At 46.7% G+C, this 15,763-nt stretch overlaps 1 protein-coding gene across 1 annotated transcript in view; it reads left to right on the top strand.

Moving 5' to 3' along the window:
- Positions 1-15,763, top strand: part of SLC38A3 (solute carrier family 38 member 3) — a 72,163-nt gene that overhangs the window by 38,500 nt on the left and 17,900 nt on the right. The window contains exons 3-7 of the mRNA XM_053377409.1: positions 235-310; positions 853-968; positions 10,782-10,855; positions 12,117-12,209; positions 12,389-12,470. Of these exons, the coding sequence (XP_053233384.1) occupies positions 235-310; positions 853-968; positions 10,782-10,855; positions 12,117-12,209; positions 12,389-12,470 (441 nt within the window). The remainder of the gene's footprint in view (positions 1-234; positions 311-852; positions 969-10,781; positions 10,856-12,116; positions 12,210-12,388; positions 12,471-15,763) is intronic.

The following is a 15,763-nucleotide window of genomic DNA, read 5'->3' as shown; positions in this document are numbered from 1 at the left end:
TGCCTAGCTCTTTTTCTTTGTAACGTATGAATCGGCAGAGGCTGTACATTGACCAACTGCAAGGGAAGACTCTTGAAGATTCTAATATCTGCCCAGTTTGGCTAAGCAAGCAGACAATGGGTATATAAGAGGATACTCTGCAGACCACCATCCCATGTGCCCAAGCTCTTAGTAGGGAAACTTTCAAGAGGAGGGTAATCACTTTAACAAGCATTGTCCTTTCCCACCATCCAGATTTGATGACAACCAGCCAGAGATGGAGGAGTTCCTTCCACACGGTGCTGAAAAGAAACAGACTCATTTCACTGATGTAAGTACAGTACAGTTTCACAATACAGAGGCTCAGGTCTCTTAAATTCGTTTGGTTGGGAGCTAAGGTGTCAAAGCAGTGGGGCATGTGAGGCCGGTATTATTCTGCAAATGGGTTAGATAGCAGCCATGCAACTCCATTCCAGAAAGCCATCCACCATCAATTGCTACCTACCAGTATAGGGATTACCAGCCTTTGGGCTAAATCCAACCTCCTCAGAGAGCCATATGGCTCCGTAGTCTTCATCATTTAGTTGGGGGGGGGTAGAAAGGAAGGCAAGAGAACTTGCCTGCAGGAAAGATGGAGAGGAAAAACTAGTTGCAGACCTGAATTCTGGGAACTCCACTAAGACATCATTCTAGGGGGAGCAGGATTCCATAGCACCCTTCTCAACATTTCCCCTCCCAAACTTAATGTAAGGAACATATGGGGAGGAATAGGCCAAAGAGGGCTGGGGAAGAGGAGAGAAGACAGCAGCTCCAACTCCTTACCAGCAGACTCTCTTTCTGACTTTCTCTCTGCCTATTTTACTTTCCCTACAGTTTGAAGGAAAGACCTCTTTCGGGATGTCCGTCTTCAACCTCAGCAATGCCATCATGGGCAGCGGGATCCTTGGTCTGGCATATGCCATGGCCAACACTGGTATCCTCCTATTTCTGTAAGTGCCATTTCCAGAAGAGCTATGAATATATGCATACCATCCCCTTATATCTCACTAGTAGCTTGGGCAGTCTGATCTTATCCTGCTCTAAATGCTGTCCTTTTGGATCATTTTGGATTTAGCATTTAAATTGCTTCATCAAACTGGTATTAGTTTTACTGCTGTGATATCCCTTCAGTGCTAGGAAGGCCTCCTTTAGATTAAGATTTTGCCAGCCATCCCTTTCCTGTCCTTTTGCCTCCTCTTCTCCATTCTTCTGCTTGAGCTGGCTCTGCACATGTGGTAGCAGCAGGGAGTCTTTCCTTGCCATAGCTTTGTATGCTTTACCCACCATGTCTCAGGGGATGATCCAAAAGCACATGAGGCTACCACCTTTCTGAAGCTAAGCAGTTTTGGGTCTGGTCAGTGCCTGGATGAGAGACCTCCAGGGAAACCTGTGTACACCACTTTGGGATCCATGATGGAAGAAAAGGCAAGATATAAATGTAATAAAATAAATGTGGAGAAGCACTACATATGGATTGCTTCAAGCAGCACTCACATGTCACTCATTAATACTCTGCTTAGCCCTTTCTGCTCCATTTGTGAGACTAAAATTCTATCACATAAACATGACTTTAAAAAAAAAGGATATATCACATAGCTTTCTTTCTAAATTGATATTTCGGGGATTTGCATAGTACAAAAGTGTGAAAATCTTGATATTTTGGGAACTGCAAAAAAGAAAAGAAGACATGCCCAGTGTTTCTAGTGCAGCTTAATGGCTTTGCTATAGTTAAACTGGAGAACATTGATTTACATTTTCCTGGAAATGCGGTAGCAAGAGGTAGCATGCTTCCCAGCATGATTAGAAACCGCTGTGCTGAGGACTGGGGTGCAGTTGGATGTTTCCCCTCATTGAGGTGGTGCGGGGACAGTCTGGCCTTATATCCTCTGAATAGAAAAGTTGAGTGTTCCTCCTCTGTTTGGAGCTAAGGTCATTGGCAAGAGTGGTTCCTGAATCAGAAAACAGCTGGGCTTGGGACGGAAGAGACAAAGGAGGCTTGTTAGGCTTATACTGTGTGGGTAGTGGCAGGTGGGTTGGGGCAGGTTGGGGCCTCCTGCCTAGGGGCAAACATGACTATAGCCTATTGATGATTTGAGAAGTGCTGAGGCAGTTGAGTTCCACAACGTGGGCTACTGAAATGGTTCCCATGCCCCTTCCTTCCTCCTTCCTCTGGCTTTTAGAACCAGGAGGGGCTAAGGCCTGGGGAACTACCCAGAATGCACCTCTTCAGAATGGAGAGCCAAGCGAAGAAGTCCAGTCGGGGCAGGAGGAAGGAATATAAGCAAAGTGAGACTCCACTGGTACTGGGAACAGTGGGCTTTTCTCTTTTGCACATCACCTAGAAAGCTGTTGGTGTGAAACAAAGATTTTGTTGGCCGCAGTCATTTTAGGCACATTAACATGCCCTCCAACGGGAGAAAGGAAGTGCCTGTGAAGTGGAAGGAACAGCAGGCAGAAATACATAAAAGGCCCTTGTAGGTGGCTCACTCAGCCCTCTGTGGCACTGGGTAGCCCTTCTTGTCAGGGTCCCTAGAGAAAAGGGAAGGCCCTTCTCCTGCCAGAAGGCGGCACATGACAGCACAGCCTAGCTGAGCACTTTTCCTCTGGCGCTCACTTGAAGTTGGTACACGCAGTGTTGCTATCTTGGGCTTGAAAATATAATGTTCCAACTCCTGACCACCCATGGGGCCTCTTGCTAGGTCAACTAAACATTTGAGGGCACTGCAGGTGTTGACTTTCCCCTCATTTGTTACCAATTTCCCTTTGTCCCTTTCTCTGTCTCCCCCTTTCTGGGATATGACCACCACTCACAACTATGCAAACAAAGCAGCAGGCAGAGGCAGCTACCTTCAGCAGGGGCTGAGAGGAAACTCACTGTCAGTTTGGCTTATAGGCCTTAAGCTGTATCTGGGGCAGGGTGAGGAGGAAGAACCATCCATAGTCAGTAGGAATAGAGAGTGATCAATCTCAATATGCCAATTATCCGGGCATCACCACTCTTGGCAGTCAGCAGGCACAAGCGAGTCATATCTTTGGCCCTGGCACTCAATAATAGAATCCTGGAATCCAAGGAAACGGAGGTGATTTTCTCACAGTATTCATTCATTCATTCATTCATTCATTCATTCATTCATCCCTTTTGAAAGTTTGTATACATCCCTTTGACAATAGACCACAGTGCAGTTTACAACATAGAATATAATAAACAATATACATATATTAATACATAATATGCATTCAATACAAAAAATTAAAACAGTTACACAGTAACAAATAATACACAATTGTAAATCATGAATGCATACTAAGCAGGAATGCCAAATTATACACAATAACATCTCACAATAAATTCCACAACTCCTATAAAATACAGTCTGTTATCTAACGACAGCCTCCTGAAAAATAAGGGAGAGGTAAATCATCAGCAAGATATTGAAAGTGGGGTAACTGTACAAATGCATATACCATATTTTTCCATGTATAAGATGCCCCATGTATAAGACAATCCCTATTTTTTTTAACCTGAAATTAATAAATCAATTTTTATTGAGTTGTTTAGCTTTTTTGGGAGAAGGTTGCTGCCACAATCGCTCGCCCGCCCGACCCCCTCTACATTCACTATCCGTGTATAAGATGACCCCCAAATTTTTGCCTAGTTTTTTTTAGCAAAAAACTTTAGTCCTATACAGTAATTTTGTCTGTACACAACTAGCTCTTAATTTCCACTCCACAGGAAATGCACATCCTCCTAGCTCTCACCTAGGAGGTTTTCTTTCCCATTCTCCTACCCTGGGAGATCTACATTTCCCTGCCTCTCACTCAGAGTCCTTCTGCCACAGTCTTTGTCCCCTCATGGCACCTCAGAAGGAGAGACACCAAAGGGTAATTCTCTTGTGTCTTATCATTGATGTGACCGCCCCCCCCAGTGTCAGCCCATCCCTGAGCAGTCCACTGACAGCAGCATGCCTGCCTTCTCAGCAGCAGCTCAGCAGCCCTGTCCTGTGTACCAAATTGCCTGCCAATTAGTGCCAAAAGTTGAAGGGTCTTGGAGAGCTGCCTCAGCTATAAAGCGCAAGGAGTGAGATGTCTGAAGCTGACTCCACTTTTCTTTCCTTGATAACCCAGCTGCTGGCACCTCTGTCGCTGCTGCCAATATCTTTCCTTGTTGCTGCCCGCGGTGTGCCTGGCTTTATCTCTCCCTGTCCAGAAACACACCCTTGGGATGGGTGAGGCCCAGATGGCCAGACTCTGCACAGCGGCAACTAATTAATAACACAGATTGTTTCAGTTTGATTCTTTCCTGTGCTGCCAGGTAATAGCAACCGTGGTGGTACTGCTATGCCCAAATTGTGGTGGTAGTATTATGCCCAAGTTTAGTCTTGCCACACCTTTCCTCACCTCCGTCCATCCAGAATGTGTTCTACCTGCACTGCCCATGGACACACACACCCCCTGTCAAACATGATATCTAATGGAGCTTCCCTGTCTAGAAAAAGTACCGTATTTTTTTGCACCATAACACTCACTTTTTTCCTCCTAGAAAGTAAGGGGAAATGTCTGTGCGTGTTATGGAGGGAATGCCTAGGGGTGGCGGGGGGGGGGATCTGCTGCAGTCGTGAGCAGAGGATCCATGGTTCCCCTTCCTTCCCTCCTCCGTGGCTCGCTTTGAAACAGCAAAGCGGGAGAAGAGCCGCTGAGTGGGGAGGAGAGAGGGACAGAGAGCCTGCTTCTTTAAAGGAGCAAAGCGGGAGAGGAGAGGAGCCTGCTCCCCTTATACCCCTCTTTTTCATTATTAGCAGCATCCTTCTCCACCCACCCCACGCGTGCTCCTTGTCCCTTGAGTTCTTTTCCTTCCCTCCCCACTTAAAACGTGGTTACAAAGCACGGATCCACATGAATCCTCAGGATTTTTGCACTGGGTCACCCCAAATTCACCATCAGATCACATAGCATGTCCATGGCTACATCTTGCACCAAAAAAAATCACGCACCCAGTGTTGCCTGGGGCCGCAGTGGTGCAAAAACGTGGTTACAAAGCATGGATCCACATGGATCCTCAGGATTTTTGCATTGGGCTACTCCAAACTCACTGTCAGATCACATGTCTGTAGCCACAGCATGAACCAGAAAAATCATACATCCACAGTTTCGTTTAGAATATTTTTTTTTCTTGTTTTCCTCCTCTAAAAACTACATGCGTGTTATGGTCGGGTGCGTGTTATAGAGCGAAAAATACGGTATACTTCTGAGTAACAGCTGCTGGGAACAAGCAACATGGCTTGATCCCTTCTTCTCAGATTCCCAGAGGCATTTGCATGATGGGCAATATGGAGACAGGTGAAGTGCCCAAGACCACAAAGCAAAAGTGAAGTCTGAGCTCCAGACATAGTATCACAACTCAAAACCCTCCCCACAAAAGTTAACAGCCAGGTTGACTCAACATCATGCTCTTCCAGATTCAGAAAGCCTCATAATAATGCTGCAAACATTGCATCTCCACACAGTGCAATTTTATATATCAGTGCTCCAAGGTTTGGTGATGGCCACTAACTTGCATATCTTTAAAGATGTATTTAAAAAGAATTAGAGAAACTTGTGGGGGATACATTCTATCGACAGCTCTTAGCCATGTAGCTTCCTGGCTATATGAACCTCCATGTTCAGTGGAAGTATACATCTGATTGCCAGGTGCTGGGGACAATAAACAAGGAAAGGCTTCTGCTTTCATGCCCTGCTTCCACAGACATCTGGCTGGTTAATCTTAGAAACAGGGAGCTAAACGGGATGAACCCTTCCTCTGATTCAGAAGGGCTCTTATTTATGTCCTTAGCTAACCCAGTTACCACTATTCTGCGCAACGCATCATTTTTTAATTTTAATTTTTGCTTCACAACTTCATTTCCTTCCCAAGTCTCCATCCACCTACCCCGAATAATTTCCCCTTTAGTATATACATTTTAGCCCACGTTGTAATATTTGGTTTCTATTTAAAACAAACAAACAAATAAAAATCTTTTTTCCCCTTAAAAAGAAAACAAAGTGGCTTAACCTCAAGCAGCCAGGTCAAGCAGGAAGGCTATTAAACTCTCACAAAAGATGCTCAGACTTGGAATGAGACTTGGTGACTCTCCAGGAGAGAAGAGTTCCACAACGGTGGGACATTCACAGAAAAAAAATGTCTCCCTACATGCCCTTCTGATCTTAACATTATGGAAAGGCAGTGACCTTGTGAACATGTTTTCCTTGTCATTGCAAAGACCTTCTAATGTCTGCCAGTTTCATTTAATGGCAGTGTTGGCTGGTGCCCATTGGGACTGGTAGGGTGGAAGGCAGGGAGGCCAACAGCAGGGGGAGCCAAGTAATTCTGGTGTTGTCCCCATCCTCCCTGCTGAATTCTACAAAGGCAACTCTGAGACTAAGGAGGAGGAAGCAGAGAGCCAGGACCGCCCCTTGTACTGGTTCTAAGTATAAGGAGGCAGGGTGGTGTCTGGCTGAGGGCAGACTAAGGTTGGTGCTCCATTTACCATAATGAACCTGTGTCCCTTCTTGGTGGCTACAGGAAAGGTCTTGTTCATGTTAATTCCCAGCCGTGTCAGTATATGCATCCACATTTTGGCCACAGCCTCCCTCCCCACCCCACGTTCTGATCTAAACCATCAGTCTGTTCCTAGGTAGATTACTTCAAGGAATGTGCTGAAACAAGGGCTTTCCAGCAAGTTTAAGGAACCAATATACCAATATTAAGAACAATGCCTCAGGTAGGGAGAATATGAATGTGGCTATTATCCACAGGAGGCCTCAGAAACAGTGCCATCTTCATTTTTGTTTGGAAGGAGACATCCTGTGCCCTGGCTAAAGAAACTGTGGCTTGACAGGCTGAGGAGAGGCAGACTGGATGCCTCAGCACTGTCCCTGGCTGAACCCTGCCGTACGTAGTCAGGCAACGAAACAGAAACTCTCCACAGGGTAGCTGAGCTCCCCAGGCCTTGGGAAGGCTGCGCAAGCCCAGGCTTTGCCCTTACGGCCAAACAGCTCATACAGGATAGGGAGCTCAGTCTGCCAGCCCTAGGCAGCTTCTGAAGCACAAGGCCGATCACTTCAGCGAAAGTACTCCCTCTAAATGGCACCAAGCACAATTCGGTCCTGCCCTTGTGAATACACAAATCAGACCGAGGAGCTTTAAAAAAAACTTAGTAGAGGGTGGAATGGAAGATCAGCACAGTGCAAAATCCAGTGGTCTGGTGTTGAATGGAGCAGCAGATGCAGAATCCCATGAATCTCAAGATCCATGTATAACTAAAAAGGAACGCAGTCTAACCCACATTGCACTGCTCCTGTACAAATGGAAGGAGGGTTTGTGGAGCCAGTCTTTGGTGCTTTCTAGTTTTTTGTTCTTCACAGATGTGGAGATGCTTGCACATCTACCACAGAACCTTGAACCACAATAGATCCCATATATAAATCTACCCACCCACTACCTGTGCTCTCAAAATCACCTTAGAGAGCCCTATTCTCACTTTCTCAGGTGAGAGAGGTGGCTTCAAGACAAAGCGTCTTCTTGGTGTTTTATTGTAGAATTCACTTGCTGAGGAAGTGCCAAAGTGTCCTCGCTACTGAGTTTTTGGAAGCTGGTTAGGACCCAGTTTTATAAACTGCTTAGTTCTTGCTGCTTAGTTCTGTTTATAAGAATGGTTTTGCTGGGCTGTGGCCTATTCCCGGGTTTTATTCCATTTGTTGCAGTTTGTACTGTCTCACTTTATTCATTAGCCAGCTTTCGGGCAGCAAGGCAGGATTTGAAATGAAACGATTTTCTTTGATTCTGCTTTAGGTGGGGGAAAGTTATCTCTAGGGACACGATGCATTGCTTCTCCATTTTGGTCACACTGGTGTTCCAGTGTGAACACCTGCCCTGCCAGAGAACTGGGAGGGGTACTGCCCGGGAAGCCCAACATAGCCAAGAAATGGAAGCTGGGACCCATGTTAAGTCAACCTGGATAGCTCGGTTGGTTAGAATGTGGTCTGATAATGCCAAGGTTGCAGGTTCACAAACTTACACTGGCAGCAAGTGCAAGTAGCATTATGGAAGAACTGGGAGCCTAACGTTCTTAAAGCATATCCAACCATTAATGCTTAAGGTGAGGAAGGAAAGAATCAAAGTTAAAGGACTCTAAGAAGTTACTGCTATGGGATAACAACACCTAGCAATATTTTTGCACCCAGGAGCCTCTCTAAACTTGGAGATATATATAGAGAGAGACTGCAGACTGAAACCATGATGGATATATATGCAGAAAGTACAGTGGGCAGAGAGAAAAACACGCAGCTAACCAAAATAAAACAGGCACCTATTCAGTGTGGCTGTGATTCAGACTATGAACTTGGAAACCTTGAAAGGGCAAAAACACACAGCCAACCACAGGCATCACTACAGATTTTCATCAAGAAGAGCTACTTCAACAGAGAGGGAAATTGTCAGGCATGAGCCCAATCTATTATTACAATTAGTGCTGTTGTTGTTGTTGTTGCTGCTGCTGCTGCTCTTGCTGCTGTTACCTGCCCTTCTCTGTAAAATCCCAGGACAGGTTACCTAAAAAAAAAGTATTATAGTACAATAAACTAACCCCACCCCAAAATACTACAAAGAGATCACAATAACTGAAGTGACAATGCCTCCTGCCTCTTTCTGAATTTGAATAAAAAAGGTTGTTGCTTCAGATGAGGAAATGCTGGCTTTGGGGCTATATATATTGACATTGGCATCATTTTCTTCTCTGTCGCTCTTTTCAGGGAATGGGTGCAATTCAGTGTAGAGCTAAGTGGGGAGAACAAGGTCTGCTCATGGAATGGGACCTTCCCATCTGTCCCCACCCCACTCTCTGTGTATGCCCTAATCTTGTTCTGGGGGTTCCCTTGGTCTTCCAGAGCAGATTTATGGAGCACAGGAAACTCCTGTTGCATAAGCACACCTTGTTCCATTCATGCCACAGTTTAGCTGAATCCCACCCATTCCTTCTCTGCCCCATCACCTCTATGTGTTGTGAGACTGAAGTGGGGTGTGTGTCTAACAACAACAACAACAACAGTTTTATTCTTTGTACCCCACCCATCTACCTGGGTTGCTCCAGCCAATCTAGGCATCTATATAATCTGAGAAGCAGGATGCTGAAAATTTTAAACACTGAAAAATTAATGTCTATATTACTGGGGATGGCAGAGATTGTTTAACTTGCTCTCATCTGTGCCGTAAACAAAAGTGCCTGGATGTGATTATTGATTGATTTTGTCAGTCTCATGACCCACCCTTTCTCCAAGGAGCTAAAAGTCCTACACGGCTTGGGACCCAAATGCCCGAAGGAGCCCCTCTTCCTTTAGCATCCTATCCATGCCTTAAGATTTGCTCTTAAGTACCTTTGACAAGAAAGAATTTGATGTTTTTGATGCTCCATGGTAGGGTTAGGCTCCTGTTCTGAGCCTCAAGATCTGCCACTTCCTAAATGAATAATAATAATAATTTTATTATTTATACCCCGCCCATCTGGCTGAGTTTCCCAGCATGATCCTGCTGTTCCTTTGTGTGTGTGTGTGTGTGTACGTGCCCATGTGTGCATACATGCAACAGCTCTTGCTCTGAATTCTCCTGGCATCCTGCCCAGTACTTGATCCCCTGGACAGGATTGCTCACCTTTTACAAATGAATCGTTACGTAACAGAATGGCATTACAGCCGCAGCTGCTGATTGACAAGAGCCTCTGTGCATCTTCAGGGGAGCCAATGGAGGATAGTTGCCAGCAGGTTAATGCTCTTATGGAGCTGCGCCTTCAGTCTGTTGCCTCTCTCCACCCCCCACTCTGTGAGCTTAGCATCCGCTAAGGGAGGAAGCAACACAAACTGGATGGCAACCTGTTGTGGGGCTTTTCTATGGGATATTTTTGTGAAACCAATGCGTATTTCTTTCTTACTTTGTTGTATTCAGCCTAGGCTATGCTTCTGTTGCAGAGATAGGGCACTTTCCAGGCACTGAAAAAAAGAGATGTTTTGTTCCTATGGAAAATACGATTCATTGCAGCTGCAGTTGATATTTTGGACTGTGATGGCACGAGTGTCATGGACACCCACAGCATATTGCTTGGGATGAGATTAACAGCAAGTGGCACAAGTCCCCTGTCCTTAGGACTATTGTCTGTTGATATACTGCTTTCCAGCCCAAAGGCCCCCAAAGCAGCGTGCGGTATGTTAATATAAGAAAAGAAACAATAAAAGGGCAAGATGCAGTAAATCATCACAACAACAATATGCTGGCACTGTGTTGCGAATCTCTGTCTCTCTCTCTCTATATATATATATATAAACATCTCACATAAATTTGTAAAAGTTTCAGATGTTACAGGGTCCCTTTATATTTGGAGAGGTGGTCGTTCTTCTTCTACCCCATCTCGCCATTTCAAGACAAAGCAAAACAAAACATGGCAACATGGATATCCCCTTTCACGAAGCTGTCTTTCCCCTGCCCACTCCCAAACACACAGGTACCCTCTAATCCATGTGGACGGGATATAGTGCTTTTGGAATTATGGGCCTATTACTAAAACGTAGTTGGGATGTGCTTCAGTTATTCCTGCAGAAAGCCCTCAGAAGATAAATCCTCAGGTGCTTCTGGAGCTGTCTAGCATGCGGCAATAGAAGGATTTGAAGTTCCCACTCCAGTCTGCCTTTCTGGATGGACATGCAATTTAGGTGTCACTGCTTTCCTCTTTTTCTTCTAGATTCCTTTTGACTGCTGTAGCTCTGCTGTCCAGCTACTCTATCCACTTGCTGCTCAAATCCTCAGGGATTGTCGGTAAGTACTACAAACCTTCTGTAAAGCCCACAAAGTGGGCTTAAGTTAAGCCCTGTCTCACGCTTGTTACCTTTTCCTTTGTGCTGTGAACCATTCCATCTCTGGCCTTCAGTGAATTTCCAGGGTTTGTGAGCGGAAGAGAGATCCCTGCCTGGAACCCTGGAGAACCACTGCCAGCCAGTGTGGGCCATACTGGGCTCGATGAACCAGTGTCCTGATTCAGTGCAAGGCAGCTTCCTGTGTTTCTGTCCAAAGCGGATGTATTGAACTGCCAAAGAGTGCTCTCTATAAATGCCTTCACTGCCTCTCTGCTCAAGCGATGCCTGAATTCAGAGGGAAGGTTGTCAGCGCCAGAAACCTTCACTGGAATGAAAATCTCTCAAGGCAGAAGGATGATGCAAGCAGAGACGTGGACTTTTCAGACTTCTGCCTGTGCTTTTTAAGATACGTAATTTGCATTTGTTTGATTTGTATGTAAAAATAGAGAAGTTTTCACTCCAGTGCTTTCGTTATGGATGGGCAGGGTTGGGGAGGAGGAAAGTATTAGGGTTTATCGAGCTTTAAAGGACACCAAGCAAACAGGGAAGCAAAATGTTATGAAAAGCAGTTGGGATCGTATATAGGTTGTAGAGGAACAGTTTAAATGCTCTGATGGTCAGCCATCCCTCTGCTCCCACATCAGATCTCTAGGGAGGCAGTCAGCACGCTCAGTTCCTTACACAGCTCTCATTATGTCTCCTAGTCTTTGTCTTTTCTTGGACAGACACTTTTCCATCTACCTGGCTGGGCAGGTGAATTCAGATAAATCATCAACTCTGACCATCATTTGGGCTTCTTGGGGTATCTTAGGTCCCATACAGACATCATCACTCAAAGGTCGCTGGTTAGCAGCACTGTATTGTCAAATCTAGGTACTGTCTTGGGCAGCCTTCACTGATAGTCACAGAACTCTGATAGGAAATGCAAATGGTTTCCACAGCCCCTTTATGCACTATATTATTCAGCAACAGGAATGCTATAATGATTCCACACCTTCTTGGGGCTAATAATAATAATAATAATAATAATAATAATAATAATAATATGTTCATGCAGACAGTTTGAGTACTTGACTTTTAAAAATGACTCTTAGGTGATCAGTGTAATCCCTGTTATATTGGCCTGAAGTCTCAGTTTGTCCAACAGTTGTGTGTTTTGTACAGATGTGAGTCATTTTGTCTCTCTTTTTCTCTCTTGTCTATTAATTTTTGGTGTTGTCTAGGAATCCGAGCCTATGAACAGCTGGGCTACAGGGCTTTTGGAACTCCAGGGAAATTGGCAGCTGCCGTTGCCATCACACTTCAGAATATTGGAGGTAAGGAAGCCATGGAAAGGAAGCAGCTATAGAGATGGCACAGAGACACACACCAGTTCCCATCCCAGGAAGGCTTTCTGACAGCAAAGTGGGCCACGGCAGTGTTCCCAAGCATCTTTACTCCCCTTCATCTGAATGGGACTCTTTTGCACCCTGATAACTTCTGTCTCCTTCCCTAGCCATGTCCAGCTACCTGTACATTGTGAAGTCTGAAGTGCCTCTCGTCATCCAGACCTTCCTCAACCTGGAGGAGAAAACAACGTAAGTGTCCTCCCCCTTTGGCTCCTGCCTTTGTCTCACCTACCCAGACAATTTCTGCAACCGCCATGGGCCATAGCATCACATGGCTGTGCTCAGCAGAAGGTGAACAGTTATGGGGTGTCAGTGGCACCTAAAAGATGAGGACGAGAGGTGTTGCTCTATCTGCCTTGTTCACTCTCTGCCCTTCTTCCCAATGTCCAATGGAAGAGCCTGACTGATGCAAACTGTCAGTGGGGGACAACTGGCAAACCCTGTCCCCCATTTTTACTTAACCCTGATCCAGGTGGCTGATCTGCTCCTGGTTCTTTTGTGGGCTTCCCCTATGGCCCTTGCTGCTTCACATGACATGCAGTAGCAAACACTCACATTTCCACCACATCTGTATGTGGCAAGGAGCTGAGTAGCCAAATCCAGTTCTGTGGCGCATATACTGCTATCAGCCTTGCTGCAGGAGAAGGGCTATAACTCAAAGGGAAGGGCACATTCATTGCATGCCAAAGGTCCCAGGAACAGTCCATGGCATCTCCAGGTAAGGCTAGGACTATCCCTTGCCTGAAGCCCTGAAAAGCCGCTGCCAGTCTGTGTAGACAGCACTGAGCTAGGTGCCCTCATTGTTTGACTTGGTATAACGGGTCAAGTATACCCAGCACCTAACAGATTAGAATAGGCTTTCTGTAACTTGGGTTTCCAGCTGTTTTGGGGCTACAACTCCCATCATCCCTAGTTAGCAGGACCAGCGGTCAGGGATGATGGGAGATATAGTCCAAAAACAGCTGGAAACCCAAGTTTGGGAAACTGTGGATTGGACTATAGCCATGAGATTGTGCAGAGGGCGGGAGCCAGGCAGTGGCAGTGCGGAGGCTGCTGAGGAATGAGGCTGCGGTGGCTGCTCAACAGACCTGCCTTGGGCTTTGCTGTGTGGCAAGTTGGTTTGGAGACACATTGTGGTTGTGGCCACAGACAGGCCTGCTGGAGAGGCTGGCCAAGAGGCAAACCTGCGAGGCAAACAGGTTTCCTTTGGGTTATCAGCCCAGGCTGCCCCTTACCAAGGCTGCTTCCTACATACACTTACGCATCTTTTCCTCTCTCGCAGCCATCTTCCCCCTTCCTTTATTCATTCTCCTCCCTCCCTGCTTGTGGCTCAGCTCTAGCTAACATCTCTCGCTCTCATAGCAGAGGGATTTGCCTCCTGCTGAGCAGCCTGTCCCAGGGATTTCACAGCATTAAGCCACTACTATTTTTGATTGACGCCAGCACTGAATAAACCCTCGGCATGGGATTAGACCAGAGTGAACTTCCAATCCTTGCACGATGCATCACTTCCTCCTCCGCCCCTGCCCTGGATGCAGCAGCCTGAATCGTGATTCTGCTCACAGGCTGAGTGGGCTCCAGAAACCCTTTTGCCATGTGTCACATTTAGCCTGTGTGCAAGGCACCAACCTTCTCTGGTTGTGAGGGGTTAATGCAGTTGGTACACCCTAGAGAGTCCTAGGGTGTGATCTGATGGTATGGACGGGGGCCATTTTGTTGAAACTCAGGAGGACTGGGTCTGGTCAGTGCCTGAATGATGGGAGATTACCTGGGAATCCAATGGATACTATCTTGATTTCTTTGATGGAAGAAAGGGTCAGGGATATAAATTTAATAAAGAAATGTGCTGGTTCGCCAGCAGCCATCAGGGAGTCTCTCACTCCCAGGTGTCTTTGGTGCTCACCTGAGACATGTCAAGTGCTGAGCCAACAGCATCCTTTCTTCCCTTGGTGTGATACACATTCCACTTAGTTCTCAGGGAGGTTTATGCCGAAGTGGCCATGGCTACTGTAGCTGCAGGCTAGGAAGGGGCTAACCCAGTCAGTCAGAATAGTAACACAGGTGCCTTGATGATCTAATGGTCATCTCTTGCTCTGCCTAGTTTCCCCTCTGGCCGTGCCCGTTCAGCCCCGGGAGGTTGCCCATGGGAGACTGTGGCAGAAAAAGCTTCCCCCACCCCCTGTACTAGGCCCTGCTTTATCTGCTGACTTACTATTAGGAGAAGCCCCTTGCTGCTGTCGCTGCTGCCCCATATTGGGTACATTGGACAAGACTGAATGCACTGCAGTTCTGCCCTCAGACTGTAAAGGTAAAGGTAAAGGTACCCCTGCCCGTACGGGCCAGTCGTGTCCGACTCTAGGGTTGTGCACCCATCTCACTTAAGAGGCCGGGGGCCAGCGCTGTCCGGAGACACTTCCGGGTCACGTGACCAGTGTGACGAAGCTGCTCTGGCGAGCCAGCACCAGCGCCGCACACGGAAACGCCGTTTACCTTCCCGCTATAAAGCGGTACCTATTTATCTACTTGCACTTAGGGGTGCTTTCGAACTGCTAGGTGGGGAGGAGCTGGGACCGAAAGACGGGAGCTCACCCCGTCGCGGGGATTCGAACCACCGACCATACGATCGGCAAGTCCTAGGCACTGAGGTTTTACCCACAGCGCCACCCGCAACCCTCGGACTGTACAGTGGGGCAAATAATTGTTTGACCTGGGGGCCCTATACTTTGAGACTCATAGTGCCTGACAGGAAGCAGAATTTCTTTACCCCATGCCATTTTCAGTAGTTCGCCCTACCACCACTACCACTTCTCTTTTGCTTTCTTCTCTCTCTCTCTCTCTCCCCCCCTCCCCCCTTTCCTTTAAAGACACTCTCCTTTTGCCTTTGTGAATTTCTGTACTCCAGCCCTTTCCCCCCTTAACCTCCTCGCATAGAATAAAATAACCAACACAAACCTCCCTTCCAAAAATCTTAATGCAGATTGGGTAAGCATATTGTTGTACAGATTACCTTGGAAAAGTGTGTTTCGGTTGCATGCTTTATATGAGACGGGGCAGAATTCTGAGTTGCCTGTTGAAAACCTCCTCCACCTCACAGAAAGATTTGTGAGATCTTGAAATGCCATGGGGTATGTGGGGTAGTGGGGAGGAGAAGGTCAGCAGTGGGTGGGGAGAGGCAGGAGAGATCAGAGACCCAAACCAACCTGCCTTGGAACTGAAAGCAAACCCAGCATGTTGCTTCACTTTAAGCTCATCTGACTTTATACGCTCTGACAGGGCAAACAGCTATAGGGCTCTGACTTTCACAGGGAAAGGGACAGATTCAGCAGGATGAGTGGAAGTCAGTGGGGCAAGCTACATGGCTTAGCCTCATGCGCACAGCACAGCCACAGCTGTCCCCTGCAAAGAGCAGCATTATTCATTCATGAGACAGGGAGGTTTGTGTTGCCTGGGCTCTGCTGAGATACAAGGCAGATCAAAGCTTG

This window comes from Podarcis raffonei, chromosome 2 (genome assembly GCF_027172205.1).
Source record: "Podarcis raffonei isolate rPodRaf1 chromosome 2, rPodRaf1.pri, whole genome shotgun sequence".
Lineage (NCBI taxonomy): Eukaryota > Metazoa > Chordata > Lepidosauria > Squamata > Lacertidae > Podarcis > Podarcis raffonei.
The sequence above is the reverse complement of the archived record's forward strand: the minus strand, read 5'-3'. Positions and strand labels throughout refer to the sequence as shown.